General features: G+C 30.8%; 3 protein-coding genes across 4 annotated transcripts; all 3 read right to left on the reverse strand.

Moving 5' to 3' along the window:
* Positions 1-1,188: 1,188 nt before the first annotated feature.
* On the reverse strand, positions 1,189-3,062 carry LOC129873988 (uncharacterized). 2 transcript variants are annotated; one of them, XM_055949196.1, is made up of 4 exons: positions 2,918-3,062; positions 2,350-2,511; positions 1,946-2,050; positions 1,189-1,466 (listed from the first exon to the last, which is right to left on the reverse strand). In XM_055949196.1, the coding sequence occupies exons 1-4, from the start codon at positions 2,990-2,992 to the stop codon at positions 1,350-1,352; spliced, it is 459 nt and encodes a 152-aa protein (XP_055805171.1). In that variant the 5' UTR covers positions 2,993-3,062; the 3' UTR covers positions 1,189-1,349. The 2 variants fall into 2 exon arrangements, with proteins under 2 accessions (XP_055805171.1, XP_055805170.1); XM_055949195.1 differs by having other exon boundaries at positions 1,946-2,056.
* Positions 3,063-4,688: 1,626 nt separating this feature from the next.
* LOC129873649 (vacuolar iron transporter homolog 4-like) lies at positions 4,689-6,134 on the reverse strand. Its single transcript, XM_055948778.1, has one exon. It carries the CDS (start codon positions 5,626-5,628, stop codon positions 4,801-4,803), a length of 828 nt encoding a protein of 275 aa, XP_055804753.1. The 5' UTR covers positions 5,629-6,134; the 3' UTR covers positions 4,689-4,800.
* A 308-nt stretch (positions 6,135-6,442) lies between these two features.
* LOC129873650 (uncharacterized) lies at positions 6,443-9,155 on the reverse strand. The gene is made up of 4 exons (XM_055948779.1): positions 8,741-9,155; positions 8,546-8,662; positions 7,690-7,788; positions 6,443-6,712 (listed from the first exon to the last, which is right to left on the reverse strand). Exons 1-3 carry the CDS (start codon positions 9,101-9,103, stop codon positions 7,711-7,713), a joined length of 558 nt encoding a protein of 185 aa, XP_055804754.1. The 5' UTR covers positions 9,104-9,155; the 3' UTR covers positions 6,443-6,712; positions 7,690-7,710.
* Positions 9,156-12,730: the final 3,575 nt, after the last annotated feature.

A 12,730-nucleotide genomic window follows, 5' to 3' on the forward strand; every position in this document is an offset into this window, starting at 1 on the left:
TATAGCTGTACCACCACATGTAAATAAGTAGCCCATCTGCGATCGATTTTTATGAGGATCAGACAAATATTCTGTATTTGCATAACCAATCAATTCTGACGTGGATTTATTTGTGTAAAACAATATCATATATGTGGTCCCTCGGAGGTATCTGAATATATGCTTAATTCCATTCTAGTGTCTTCGTGTTGGGGAAGAACTAAATCTCGCTAACAATTTTACTAAGATACATTATCGGCTCTAGAATTATTGACAAGATACATTAATGCACCAATTGCACTAAGATATGGTATTTCAACACCAACAAGCTTTTCATCATTTCATGAGATTGAAATGAATCTTTATTAATATCAAGAGATATCACAACCATTGGGGTACTCAGTGGGTGTGCTTTATCAATGTAAAATCTCCTTAAAATATTTTCAGTATATGTTGATTGATAAACAAATATCATATTTGCAAAATGTTTAATTTATAGACCAAGACAAAAAAAAAAAATTCTAAGGTCTTTCATTTCGAATTCCTTTTTTATACATTCTACTGCCTTTGAAAGTTTTTCAGGAGTTCCGATGATATTTAAATCATCAACATATACGGCTATTATGACAAATTCAGATCCAGAGAAATTAAATCATTTTTATATCCTTCTTTTAGCAAATATTCGATAAGACAATTGTACCACATTTGTCATGATCGAGTCGCCGTCTCGCTTTATAGAACTCTTGTTCTCTCATGGATCATAAACCATCGTTCTAAGCTAGCTAAAACGTTTTCTAATCATTATTACATACTCGTGCTTCCACGTACAAAATTAGTAGCGATCGAGATTGAGTTTTTTGCCCGAACTTTTAATTTTTAATTGAGAGATGCAATTGTTTTGTTTTTCATGTATTTTTGTAAAAAATTATAGTAGTGGCATATCATGAAAAGACCATGTTTTAAATGTGAAATAGTACAAATCAAATTAATATCCAATATCCACGTATATCTTGTCCTGCTTGATATCTCTCTTTATTAATATTACTTTGACAATCACCAAAAGATCTCAGCAGCCTGGATTTTTATTGCACAAGATCAAGTCACCCACTCATTTTTAAATACGGTACGTTGTGTTTTTAGCTTGAACTTTATCATATATGTACGAAAATTAAATACTCATATAAATTTAATTAGACCACTTTCTATAAACTCATAATAAAAAACAAACGTCTAAATTTTGAATCTAGCCGGTAGCAGGTAGATATGATTGGATCAGAAAATCATAAGCAATCAATCCACTTGAAGCTTAAACAAGTACAAATTGCAAGTACTGAGAATTAAATTACATACATATTTTCAGACTTTTAATTTTAATTACATCCCAATCGGAGCCAGCTGCCAAGGAGCCATTTTTTCCTTGTCATTTTAGCATTGTTAACATCTTTTTCTGTTTTCCCACTACTTACAGATCTTGTCGAGGCTTCTTCCTGTAATATAGTACAATATATTTTATTATATTAATAAAAGACATTAATCATATGTTGTGACAAATTAAAGGAACTGATGTTGTATTAATTATTAAGTATATATAGTCTTTAAACCTTTCATTTCAATGTATAGACACATGCATGAATGATAAATATAAGCAGGTAAAGTATAAAATGTACTATATATTAATATTAATTACCTTCAATTCATGTTATGTGTCACATTCCTTAAGAAAGACATTGTCCTTAATTATAACTCATAAGGGTACCTAGATTTAATACAATAATACATATGGTCTGGAGTATATATTTTATCTCTTTTAAATGTTTCACTTGATTAGCACTTTATAACTAGTAAGAATCAAGGATATATGAGTTTGAAGAAAAAGAAGTGATAAATGCCTCTTAATTTTATATAAAAAAAGGTAAATATATATTCTGCTTTATTAGTTAGTTGACTATTAGATAACGTTACTTACCGGAAGCTGTTTCTGTTTGAGATTAGCCTTTACGTCTTCGTTGTCATTCCTTGACTTGGTTGAGCTCGATCTTGATGTGTTCCCTTCTTCCATTTCTAAGCTTAGCTGCAACTAAACAACACAAATCAATATTACAGTATATATATATATATATATATATATATATATATATATATATTATGGTTTTAAATTAATTTATTAATGTTGTAACCATGTATGATTATTTCCATCCAATCTTCTACTAAGTATTCTCGTATCAATTTATTTGTCTTAAATTAACTAGACATATAGGGTATAAAAAAATAATAAAAACTTTTGAATCAGTATTATGATTGTCTTATATCTTTTTAAAGATATGCATATGTAATATATTAAAATATTCTTTAATTTTTGTAATCTTAAACCTTAAAAACTCGATTCTCGAGTGCAGTGAGTCGGTCAACAAGTGTGCCTTTGTGATGAACCTCTTGCAGTGCAGTAGATAGACTCAGAGTACTCCTGCAGTATTCTTCTTCTCCTTTCTTATTTCTTCCTGACATTCCATGCTTCTCTTCCAGAACCTGCAGCTGCATTTATATGTCACGACGTTAGTATATGAAATTTGGTCTTATCAAAATTAAAAACTAAACATTTATTTTTTAGAGAGTATTGAAAACATCCTAAATTCGGCGCGTTCTGAACTATTGCCAGTCTTAAAAACATTTCTTTTGCCTGATTAATTAAATTTAAATATATTTTCGATTTTGCAACATGAGTGAAATACACCCTAAATTCTATTTATATTTGTTTTTATTGAGAGCCTCATGATCCTACAAGAGTTTGAGACCACCTTTTGTAATTATGTCAAGTGGCAGATTAGGGATATATCTAAGTTTAGTTAGTCAAGTAGAGGGGTATTTTTGAGACTGTTAATAATTCAGGGACAAAACTAATAATTTGCACCAAGTTCATAAAAATAAACCAGGTACTTACCAGGAAATCCAAGCGATCTAATCTTGGAAGAACAGGCAAGGAAGAAGCTGAGTCTTTACTCTCTAGCTGCTGCATTTTGTTTTCTATAAAGTAGAGGTCTTCTTTTTATTAGAGGTGTTATGTTAGCTGAATGGAAAATGTAGCTAAGTATTTAAAGATGGTGATATTAAATAGAAGTGAAATAATGTGAAAGTGAGGGGAGGGGAGTTGGGTTGTTAATTATTGGCAACTCCCAGCCCATACCCTTTTGTCACCATCTAGATTGGCTTCATCATTGCTCTTTGACTTGTATAACTTATTTTATGTCCACTAAAAATAATAAATACAATATACTACTATCATTTTATTATGTAATTGGATGCCAATTTTTTCGAACCCTTTTTCCCTTTTACGTTTTTCCTTTTTCTCTTCTACTTTTTCTCCTTCACTAACTTTTGTCCCACGAGGAATCAATTTATATCAATTTGTTGCTTTCTTCATTTACCGTGGTTATAAATAGCCACTGCAAATGTAAGTATACATACAAAAAAAATTCATCTACTCCTTTCTATTTTTTCTTACTCTCTATTTCTTATTTTGCTAAATTAATTTATTTTATAACAAATTTAATATTAGTAATTAAAAATAAACTATCTCAACGACGTGTCAGTTCCTATAGCTCGTTACGTGTACATGCACCTTGGTTATGAGTCTTGATAAGGAAGATCTTGCGTCATTGCTTGGCTGTTTGTGACCATATTTGTTATGAATACAGTTTTAATGTGTTATTCATATTATATTCAATTAATTATGTTATTTGAATAAGTATTTAGACCAAATTGAAGTTGGTAACTTAATAAGAAAAAATGATAGAGACATGTTGGGAATTGATCATGAAATTACGGAGTACATCGAACATATACAATAAAATAGTCAATATGCTCTTGTAAGTGCAGTCCAAAGAGAGTGGGGCTCGATTCAAGAAAAAAATATTTTTCAGAATAAATTTAAAAGAAATGTCAGAATAAAATTTGTGATAAAATATTAAAGAAAAGAAATAATGACAATAAAAATATTGAACATATAAAGCTTAATTGTATTGCTAATTCCAAGGGGAAAACCTCCCAAACAAGTATCTTGTGATCAAATGTTCATAAGAATGAGTAACTCTACCATTCTGTGTCATATTTTGAAGGCTAAGGTTTATGTTTTCTGTATATTTATTTCATTCTATTAATCTATGTGTTAACGAATCACAATCTAAATCCAATCACACATAATTATTTTTGCTCTATTAATAACTCGAATTTATAATTTTAAGATTTATCATCTAAGCAACTTTCTCTTTTCTATGGACCGCTTGATGACCAAATTCTAAAGAATCACATTCCTAAGGTGGCATTGGTAGTTTGGGATATTTCTCGTGTTTTCCATCATTGATTACATTAGAACGCCAAATCTTAGAGCTTTTACTTCCAAGATACTGAAAATCCTCTTCTTCTTTTTTTATGTTATCTGAAGCAATTTTTTATCATTATTCAATTTCTTAAAAAAATAAGATTCTTAGTTGGCTAAAATGGTTGTGCATCACACAAGTCTATCGTTTCCCAAGGACACGGAGCATAGCACACGGTATTTTGTAATGCCATGTAGGGCGTTGCAAAATCAACCCTTTTGAATGGATTATTGACTCGCCTATTTATTAAGTCAACACATTTTATCTCATTAAAAGTGGATTGATATATAGTATATAAACTGACTTATGAGAAATTTTGTCAAATTTTTTAAAATGACAATGTTATATATAACAGTAATAACAATCTTTTATGATTACTTTTGTCCCACCTAAAACCTCAAATACTATTCCTTTTTTCAACTTCAACCAAATATTATCTAAACCTGTACTAATCATCATTATCAAAGGGCTTAAGTAAACCATATGTGATAGCCATTGAAATCCACCCTCCAAGTAAAACTCTCATAGCAGATATTTTCACTGATGCACCACCAAGATAAGCTCCAATTCCCCCAAATAAACACAGAGCCAATGATGCTACAATCACCGTCACAAAAATCCTGATTCTGTTTTCACTCACCACTAAAACTGGCACCATAGGAACAAAGGCTCCAAAGAGAAAAGCCGTAGACGACGCTGCTGCAGCCTTCAATGGACTAGGCAGTGGCTCTAATTTTCTGTCATTCCCCTCTTTTGACTCCTCCATCATGGTTCTTCTTGCATCAATTTCCATAATTTTTGTCATTGGAGATCTTGCAGGTGTCAAAGAATTTGACTGTATATGCACAGGTGATTCATATAGAAGCTTTCCACCTAGTGTTGAAGTGGCTAATATACTGTGAAAGGACATGTCATGAGGAACTTCACCTTCCTTGGTTTCTGCAATATTAGTTGGACTGCTTCCTTTTAACTCGTAAGAAATGGACTTTGCAATGTCTCGTTGAGTTGAAACAGAGACAAACTCTCCAACAGCCATGCTACAGGCACCTGCAAGAGCTCCAGCTACTCCAGAAAGAACCATAGACCGTTGATCTTGATCTTTAGCTGCACCCACACCGAGCATCAAGGATGTGGTGGAAAGCAAACCATCGTTTGCTCCAAGGATAGCTGCTCGAAGCCACTGAGCTCGGGCTAGTTTCTTTGAAGTTTTCTCTTCCTGGGCAGTTGCATGAGGCTCTTTCTTGGCACAGGCCTCAATTGACTGAGAAGAATCCATGATTTAATGAATGGGAGAGTGGTTTTTAGCCATAGGCATGCTCCTAGCACCATCCAGTTTATAAGGGGTGAGAATTGACACTTGAGAATAATCTTTACTTTGGTGACACCGTGGAAAAAACAAGCTGATACGTTAAAACCCAGAAGAACAAACATAAGTCCATACGTGTTTCTTCTGAATGGCTTTATTTATGCCAAGAAGGAGACATCAAACTATACAGACAACAACCAACTGCAAAGGAAAAGTAAGTTTATATTGTTTGTTGCTCCAATTAGAGGAAACCTAGAGCATCACTTTGTCTCATTCTAACTAGCACTTCATCTAAACCAAATTATAAGAATCTTTCCATTCAATCGGCACCTTAGCTCAATATGTAGAGAAAAGATATGTATAGTGATGTACATGGATTTTTCTCCAGTATGACGTCCTCAGCTGGCACCGCGTAGAAAAGCTATCTTAGCTTAAATGGCTGCTTCATGTAAACTAGCTTCTGATCTGATAAGGAACCTACTTATGCATATGAGCAACATACTTTAGCACAAACATTAGTGAGCTGTTCAACTCGGAAAATATGCACTTTAAAATATTTCTGATAGACTAATAGTTACAATAAGAGTCGTCCTGTTCTCTTCAAACAAAAGAACTCAACTCATATAAACTTCATCTCTTCAGTTTACTAGCAACTCAGACATTGACTATAGGAAAAAGGAAGAAGCTCACTGTAAGAAATTACTTTGCACATTTTATCTGGAACAAAAAACACTTGAAGCAGAGAGAAAGGAGAACTTCGCAATAAGCACAGAGAATTTAGTCCTGCTCGTTAATTTAACATTTTCCATTCTTATCACAAAACTACAATTACAAGATTTGACATCACAGCTCATACTGCTCACTTCCCTCCGTTCCAAGAGCCAATTAGTTTGAGAGCAATCACTATGCATTTACATTCGAAATGCATATGATATATTTCAATGCTAAAGTTCCTTTCAGAGGGAAAAACACAATAGTGCACTTCCAGGGACAAAAGTTATATGATGATGCTTCCCCATCTTTTCTCTCCTCTTGGAGAAATGGATGAACTTCACTGCAAAATTCAGAGTTCTGTGTGATTGCACAACGAGGAAAAAGAAAGAATGATGTGGAACTAAACATTCTATTTTTCCTCGCTACAATCAGTGTTTCAAGAAATTCTCTCATGCAGAAACTACAAGAAAGTGAAAAACAGTAAACTGGAGCAATAATATTACCATACTTCAGAGGTAGTCTTCAGATGAGCAAAAACTATATTGATCCTATTTCAAAGAAATGAATTACAAAATGTAGAATGTTATCAAACCATTCTGTAGATATCACTAATCGGTTCCAAGAAACAAATGACTAGCTGGTTTCTTAGGTACAAACACTAGAAACAAAAAAGACATGTGAAGGCAAACAATACATGTTAAGATGCTATTAGAGTGTGAAAGTTTTCTTTCACTTAATAAATAAGAGGAAGGAATATATGCTGTTATACAATCAAAATGAGAGTAAAATGAACTTATAAGTTATGCTATATATGTAACTTATGCAGGACCTCTTTGAATGAGTTTTTGACTATTTATTAACTTATCAGTAAATACGCTGTAACGAAAGCCTCATGCTCCTAAAGTGTTGGTATTTAGGGACAAGATAGAGAATTAGTGATTTACCAAGGTCGATAAATGAAGAGTTAAAAAGCAACACCTAAACTGGTAGATAACACAAGTTGTGCCAAATGATCAGCAAGTAGCTTGTCTAACCACAAATCGATAAACTATTTTTTTCAAATGAGAGATGGAAATGGTAAAATGTGGTAATCCAAAACTTTTAGACAAGTAGTCTATACAAAACTGATAAAGCCAATGGCAGCTATTGAGAAGACAATTTGTACACTTATGCTGCTCTAGAAAGAATAAACCTCGAAAAAACATCCATTTGCCATGATAAATTTTTAGGAAACAACCACCAACAGCATCTGCAAAATGCATATAAGATGCTGCAGATATCACCTAAAAATTGAATATAAGAAATTACATATATCACCTAAAAATTGAATATTAGAAGCTACATATATCCATCCCTGCGGTCTTGTTCCTCTGCCTCCTTGTTAGCAACTTGTACTGATTTGAACCAAAGGAATGCCTGGATGTATGTTCTAGTCAGCTCAAATGAACATAGAAACATCTACTTTTCTTGTTTCTTTTTGCCAAAAGGAGTACTCCCATTAATTCAATGTGTTTGTTTGGTATTGACTTGACACTAAATTCAAGAAAGTAAAGAAAACTTTTGAAGCTTTTGGTCTTAAACATATCATATGAAAGTTAGAATTACAGAATTGTCAAAAAAGGAAAAAACACATTCTTTTACAGACTAAAAAAGAAATTAGGACAAACAAATTGAAACGGAGGGAGTATTTTTGAACCAAAATGTAACTAACAAAACAAAGACCAATAATTAAGAAATTTTCTTCATTGGTTCCTCAGTCCTATTAAAGAAATTGTTACCTTATAATTTAAATAACAAAAGTATCTACCATTATTTTAAAATATGGAAATACAGGCAGTAAATCACCTACAAGTGGGTTGAAAACAGAACTTGCAAAAAGACCAAATTTGTATAGTTTTAAGCTCCCATTTGGCCATAGATTTGAAGACAAAAATTGAAACTTCTAGCAATTGTGTTTCCACATGCATTTTACTTGAAAAAAATTTAAAGCTTTGTGTCACATTTTCAACGTCTGATCAAATTTCAGGGCCAAAACGGATATTTAAAGATAAATTATCAAAAATTACTCCCAAAATCTATAGCCAAACACTAGCTTAGTTTCATCATTCAAAACAATTCAACTTAACCAAAACAGCATAAACACATGAATAGTCAAGAGAATAAATCAACTTACAGAAGTGGGAATGCCAGTGAACACAAAGAACCCAAGCAATGGAGCATAAAAAACACTATCTGAACCCAAAATTCCAAACACAGGTTTCTGATTCGTGTACTCAAAAATAGAACCAATCTGCACTTATAACCCAATCAAGAATCAATCTTTATAAAACCTCAAACTAAAAAATGAAATTCCAGATAAAGAACTCACCGCTGCAATTGCTGTGACAGCAGAAGCAAGCAAATAAACAATGAAGGGAACTTGAAAGCTTGAAGAATCTTTCTGAGCTTCATCTCTAGCCCATGGTGGAGGTTCATCCGTACCGGGTTTAGCCCATGTAGGAACTGATGGGTCTTCTTCTTTTTCTTCATTTTTTCCACTGGATTTGTTAGCAGAGCCTTCAGTAGCAGCTACAATTCCAAGGCTACGACTTGCAAGCGAATTTCCATTTTTCTTGAAATAAATTGAAGAAGAGAATGTAATGAAATTGGGTATGGATGGATTGATTGTTTCTGAGGAATGAATAAGTGAAGAAGGAGAATTGCAAAGACATGTAGAAGCTAATGTCACCATTTTTCTTGATGTGTTTTGCACCGTATATTTTCATGATGGAATATGGTTATGACCTGTGAATAAGAGATAGAGGTTCACTCAAAAAAAAAAAATATCTCCTTTAGAATTACTATATCCCTCTATTCACTTTTATTTGTCATGTTTTGTGATTAAATTATAATTTTATAAAATATTTATCTTTTTATTATATTAATATAAGGAATATTATAAATTATAATATTTTTCATATAATTTTTTATATTTAAAATTTAAAATATTATATAGATATAATTTAATTTAATTTCAAAAATTAATCTTCATGAATCAAAATGTGACAAATAAAAGTAAATGAGAGAATATTATTCAACTATATCCTTTTACTCCATGCATCTTCTAAATAATGTTTAATTTTCAAGAGACATTTATTAAACATAGATAATTTAAGAAACTACATATTGTATTTATTAAATTTTTTAATAAACATAATTTTTACTAAAATAACTTATTTCAAAATAAATAAAATACCAATTTTATATAAGGCTTATACATATATGTCAATTTTTTTATTAGAAACTACTTGATTAAACATACATTCATGCTATATATACTAATTTTATTTATATTTTAAAATAATTACGTATTTTATCATTAATCAAGAGTTTTCTATCATATATTGTAGAAGATATATTTAAATACATGTATTTTTGCTATCAGATACATTAAAAATAGGGAAAGGCGAGCGAGATAGTTATGTATTTCAAATACATGTGAATCATAATAGATACATGCAGATATATGTATCTAGTGTGATACATATGTATTTGGGATAACAAATACATTAGGGAGTGTCAAGAGAGATCATAGAGAGGCGAGCGAGATTTGTCTATGTCTAGATACACGCGAATCCACCTAGATACAGTGTATCTAGAATAAATCACACTTAAATTTGACTCTATATATATATCTTGAGATACATGTATTCGGACGCACCAAATTTGATAAAATTTTATAATATTACAAACTAAAGTGTATTTAAGAAATTTGCTTATAAACTAGTGAGATTTCCGTAATTTTCTTTTTGTGTGTGACAAACTAATCTGATTTATAGACTTTTTCAATTGTGGATCCTCACCGTTGCTCCAAAATATGTACGACCGGGCATTTCCCAACCGGCCCATTCCTCGCTGAGCCCATAATTCATCTGTCCACAGGCCTTCTAGATCGAAGTGCTTAATAACATCTAATCACCATTAGTATTATTCTTTCAATAATAATAATAGCTCTTTAATTAGAAAAAAATCAGAAGTAACGATAATTTGAGATCTAATTATCAAACAAAATGATAGTTTGGATAATTAGGAAATGTAGCGAGAGTTTTCGAAATCCGCTAACAATTATATAACAATTCGCTTTGTATCACTGATACAACAATAACAACAACAATATATCCAGTAAAATCTCACAAAATGTATTAATATATAACAATAAATACATAGCGAATTATTATATCATCAATACAGAGCGAATGCAAAAACTGTTATATCACTGAGTCTGATATATGCCAGAATTTCATACACTCTCACTAGATTTTGTAATATTTCTAAATTCTAGCTATGTTTGATAGGTGTAATGTATAAATTTGTCTTGATGGGTAATTATCCATTCTTTAATTTCTAACAGTTGATTTTGTGTTTAATCAACTACTATGAGTTAATCATGACACATCAGCATCACCGAAAAAAATAAAGAAAACATTTTTATATCTGTGCAAATCCACACCAGAGAATCATAGGGTACTTAGATTATAAATCCACATTTATGATGAGTTTATAATGACATAATAAACTACTCGTTTGTGGGATGAGAACATGAACTCCTTGCATGATCTTGGACAATTTGCTTTTTATAAGTTAATTTTTAGATTGAATTGGACCTAAAGTCTTTTTAATATGATATCAAAGTCATGGCCCCAATAGATTAGTGACGCTATTCAGTACTGGAAAATGTATGGCGTGTGAAGGTAATAAATGAAAGGGAGAAGACATAAATTTCTCCGTGAAGTTGTACCGAAAAGTCAATTACATATTTAAATTATTATAATGATCTATTACACATTTAAACTATCTAAAAGTAAAACTATTACACACCTGAATGCATAACACCACTCTCATAGTATGTGTGTATTACGCTCGCTGTCACGTCATCGTTACGTCAGAAATTATAATTTTTTATATTTTTTTCTTTTCTTTATTAATTAACTTTTCTTCTATTCACTATATTTTATACTAATTAACTCCTAATTAATTATTAACTATCCATCCAATTTTTTATATTTTTCTCTTTTCTTTTCTTTCTTAATTAATTTTTCTTTTATTAACTATATTTTATACTAATTAGTTCCTAATTAATTATTAACTACCCATCCAATTTTTTATATCTCTTTTCTTTTCTTTATTAATTAACTTTTCTTTTATAAACTATATTTTATACTAATTAAATCCTAATTAATTATTAACTACCATTAATTATTAACCACCCATCCGATTTTCTATATTTCTTTTCTTTATTAATTAACTTTTCTTTTGATTAACTATATTTTATATTAATTAACTCCTAATTAATTATTAACTACTCATCCGATTTTTTATATTTTTTTCTTTTCTTTTCTTTATTAATTAACTTTTCTTTTATTAACTATATTTTATACTAATTAATCCCTAATTAATTATTAATTACCTATTCGACTTTTTATATTCTTTTCTTTTCTTTTCTTTATTAATTAATTTTTCTTTTATTAACTATATTTTACACTAATTAATCCCTAATTAATTATTAACCACCCATCCAACCAACCACCGCCCCCTCCAAAAAAAAAACCAAACAACTTCTCCAACAAAATGGGGAGAATAATTCTTCTTCTTCTTAATGAGTTTTGAATGAAAAAAAAAAACAAGACAAGATTCAAATTGGGGAGTAAATAAAGGTGGGCGTAAAGAAGAAGATGGTAGGTGGTGTGAAGAAGAAATGACGTGGGGGTGGTGTGATTTTGCTTTTTAAATTTTTTACTTTAATTGGTTTTGAAAAAAAAAATCAAGATTCAAAAATGGGAATAAATAAAGGTGGGTGTGAAGAAGAAAGGATGTGGGGGTGAGATAATTTTTTTTTTACTTTATAGAATCTGATGCGCTTTTTTTTTTCCACGTCAGTTTTAGAGGGTAATAGTTTCACTTTTTGGTAGTTTAGGTGTGTAAAGGTCGTCATGATAGTTTAAGTGTGTAACTGACTTTTCAGTATAACTTTAGGAGGGAATTTTATGCCTTTTCCTTAAATGAAATTCAACATTGGAGATGGATGAGCTCTTTACACTATTGAGTCTTGGGCAATCCTCCTCTCTTAACCTAACTTTTAAAATTGAATTAGGCCAAATATCTATTTCTTTATATAGTAATCCGAACCATATTCATCTCAATTTATGGTTTCCGATATTGAGCACCTAAATCTTATATTTTACATGCTCTAAATATCCATAAACTAACTTGAAGGTGAACATTACTTAGTAACGGACACAAATGAAAGGGTAATATTTATTCATATTTTTTTATTATATATATTTATTCATATTAAGACAACAAATCATGGTATTGAGAA

The sequence above is a fragment of the Solanum dulcamara genome, chromosome 11 (genome assembly GCF_947179165.1).
Source record: "Solanum dulcamara chromosome 11, daSolDulc1.2, whole genome shotgun sequence".
Lineage (NCBI taxonomy): Eukaryota > Viridiplantae > Streptophyta > Magnoliopsida > Solanales > Solanaceae > Solanum > Solanum dulcamara.

Bases quoted from the DNA above. Each gene is read 5' to 3' on its own strand.
- LOC129873649 (XM_055948778.1), bottom strand. From the start codon at position 5,628: ATGGATTCTTCTCAGTCAATTGAGGCCTGTGCCAAGAAAGAGCCTCAT.
- LOC129873650 (XM_055948779.1), bottom strand. From the start codon at position 9,103: ATGGTGACATTAGCTTCTACATGTCTTTGCAATTCTCCTTCTTCACTT. The intron at 8,663-8,740 runs GTGAGTTCTTTA...TTATAAGTGCAG, and splicing joins CTGTCACAGCAATTGCAGCG to ATTGGTTCTATTTTTGAGTA. The intron at 7,789-8,545 runs GTAAGTTGATTT...ACATACATCCAG, and splicing joins TCACTGGCATTCCCACTTCT to GCATTCCTTTGGTTCAAATC.
- LOC129873988 (XM_055949195.1), bottom strand. From the start codon at position 2,992: ATGCAGCAGCTAGAGAGTAAAGACTCAGCTTCTTCCTTGCCTGTTCTT. The intron at 2,512-2,917 runs GTAAGTACCTGG...ATATAAATGCAG, and splicing joins TAGATCGCTTGGATTTCCTG to CTGCAGGTTCTGGAAGAGAA. The intron at 2,057-2,349 runs GTTTAAGATTAC...TGTGTTGTTTAG, and splicing joins TCGAGAATCGAGTTTTTAAG to TTGCAGCTAAGCTTAGAAAT.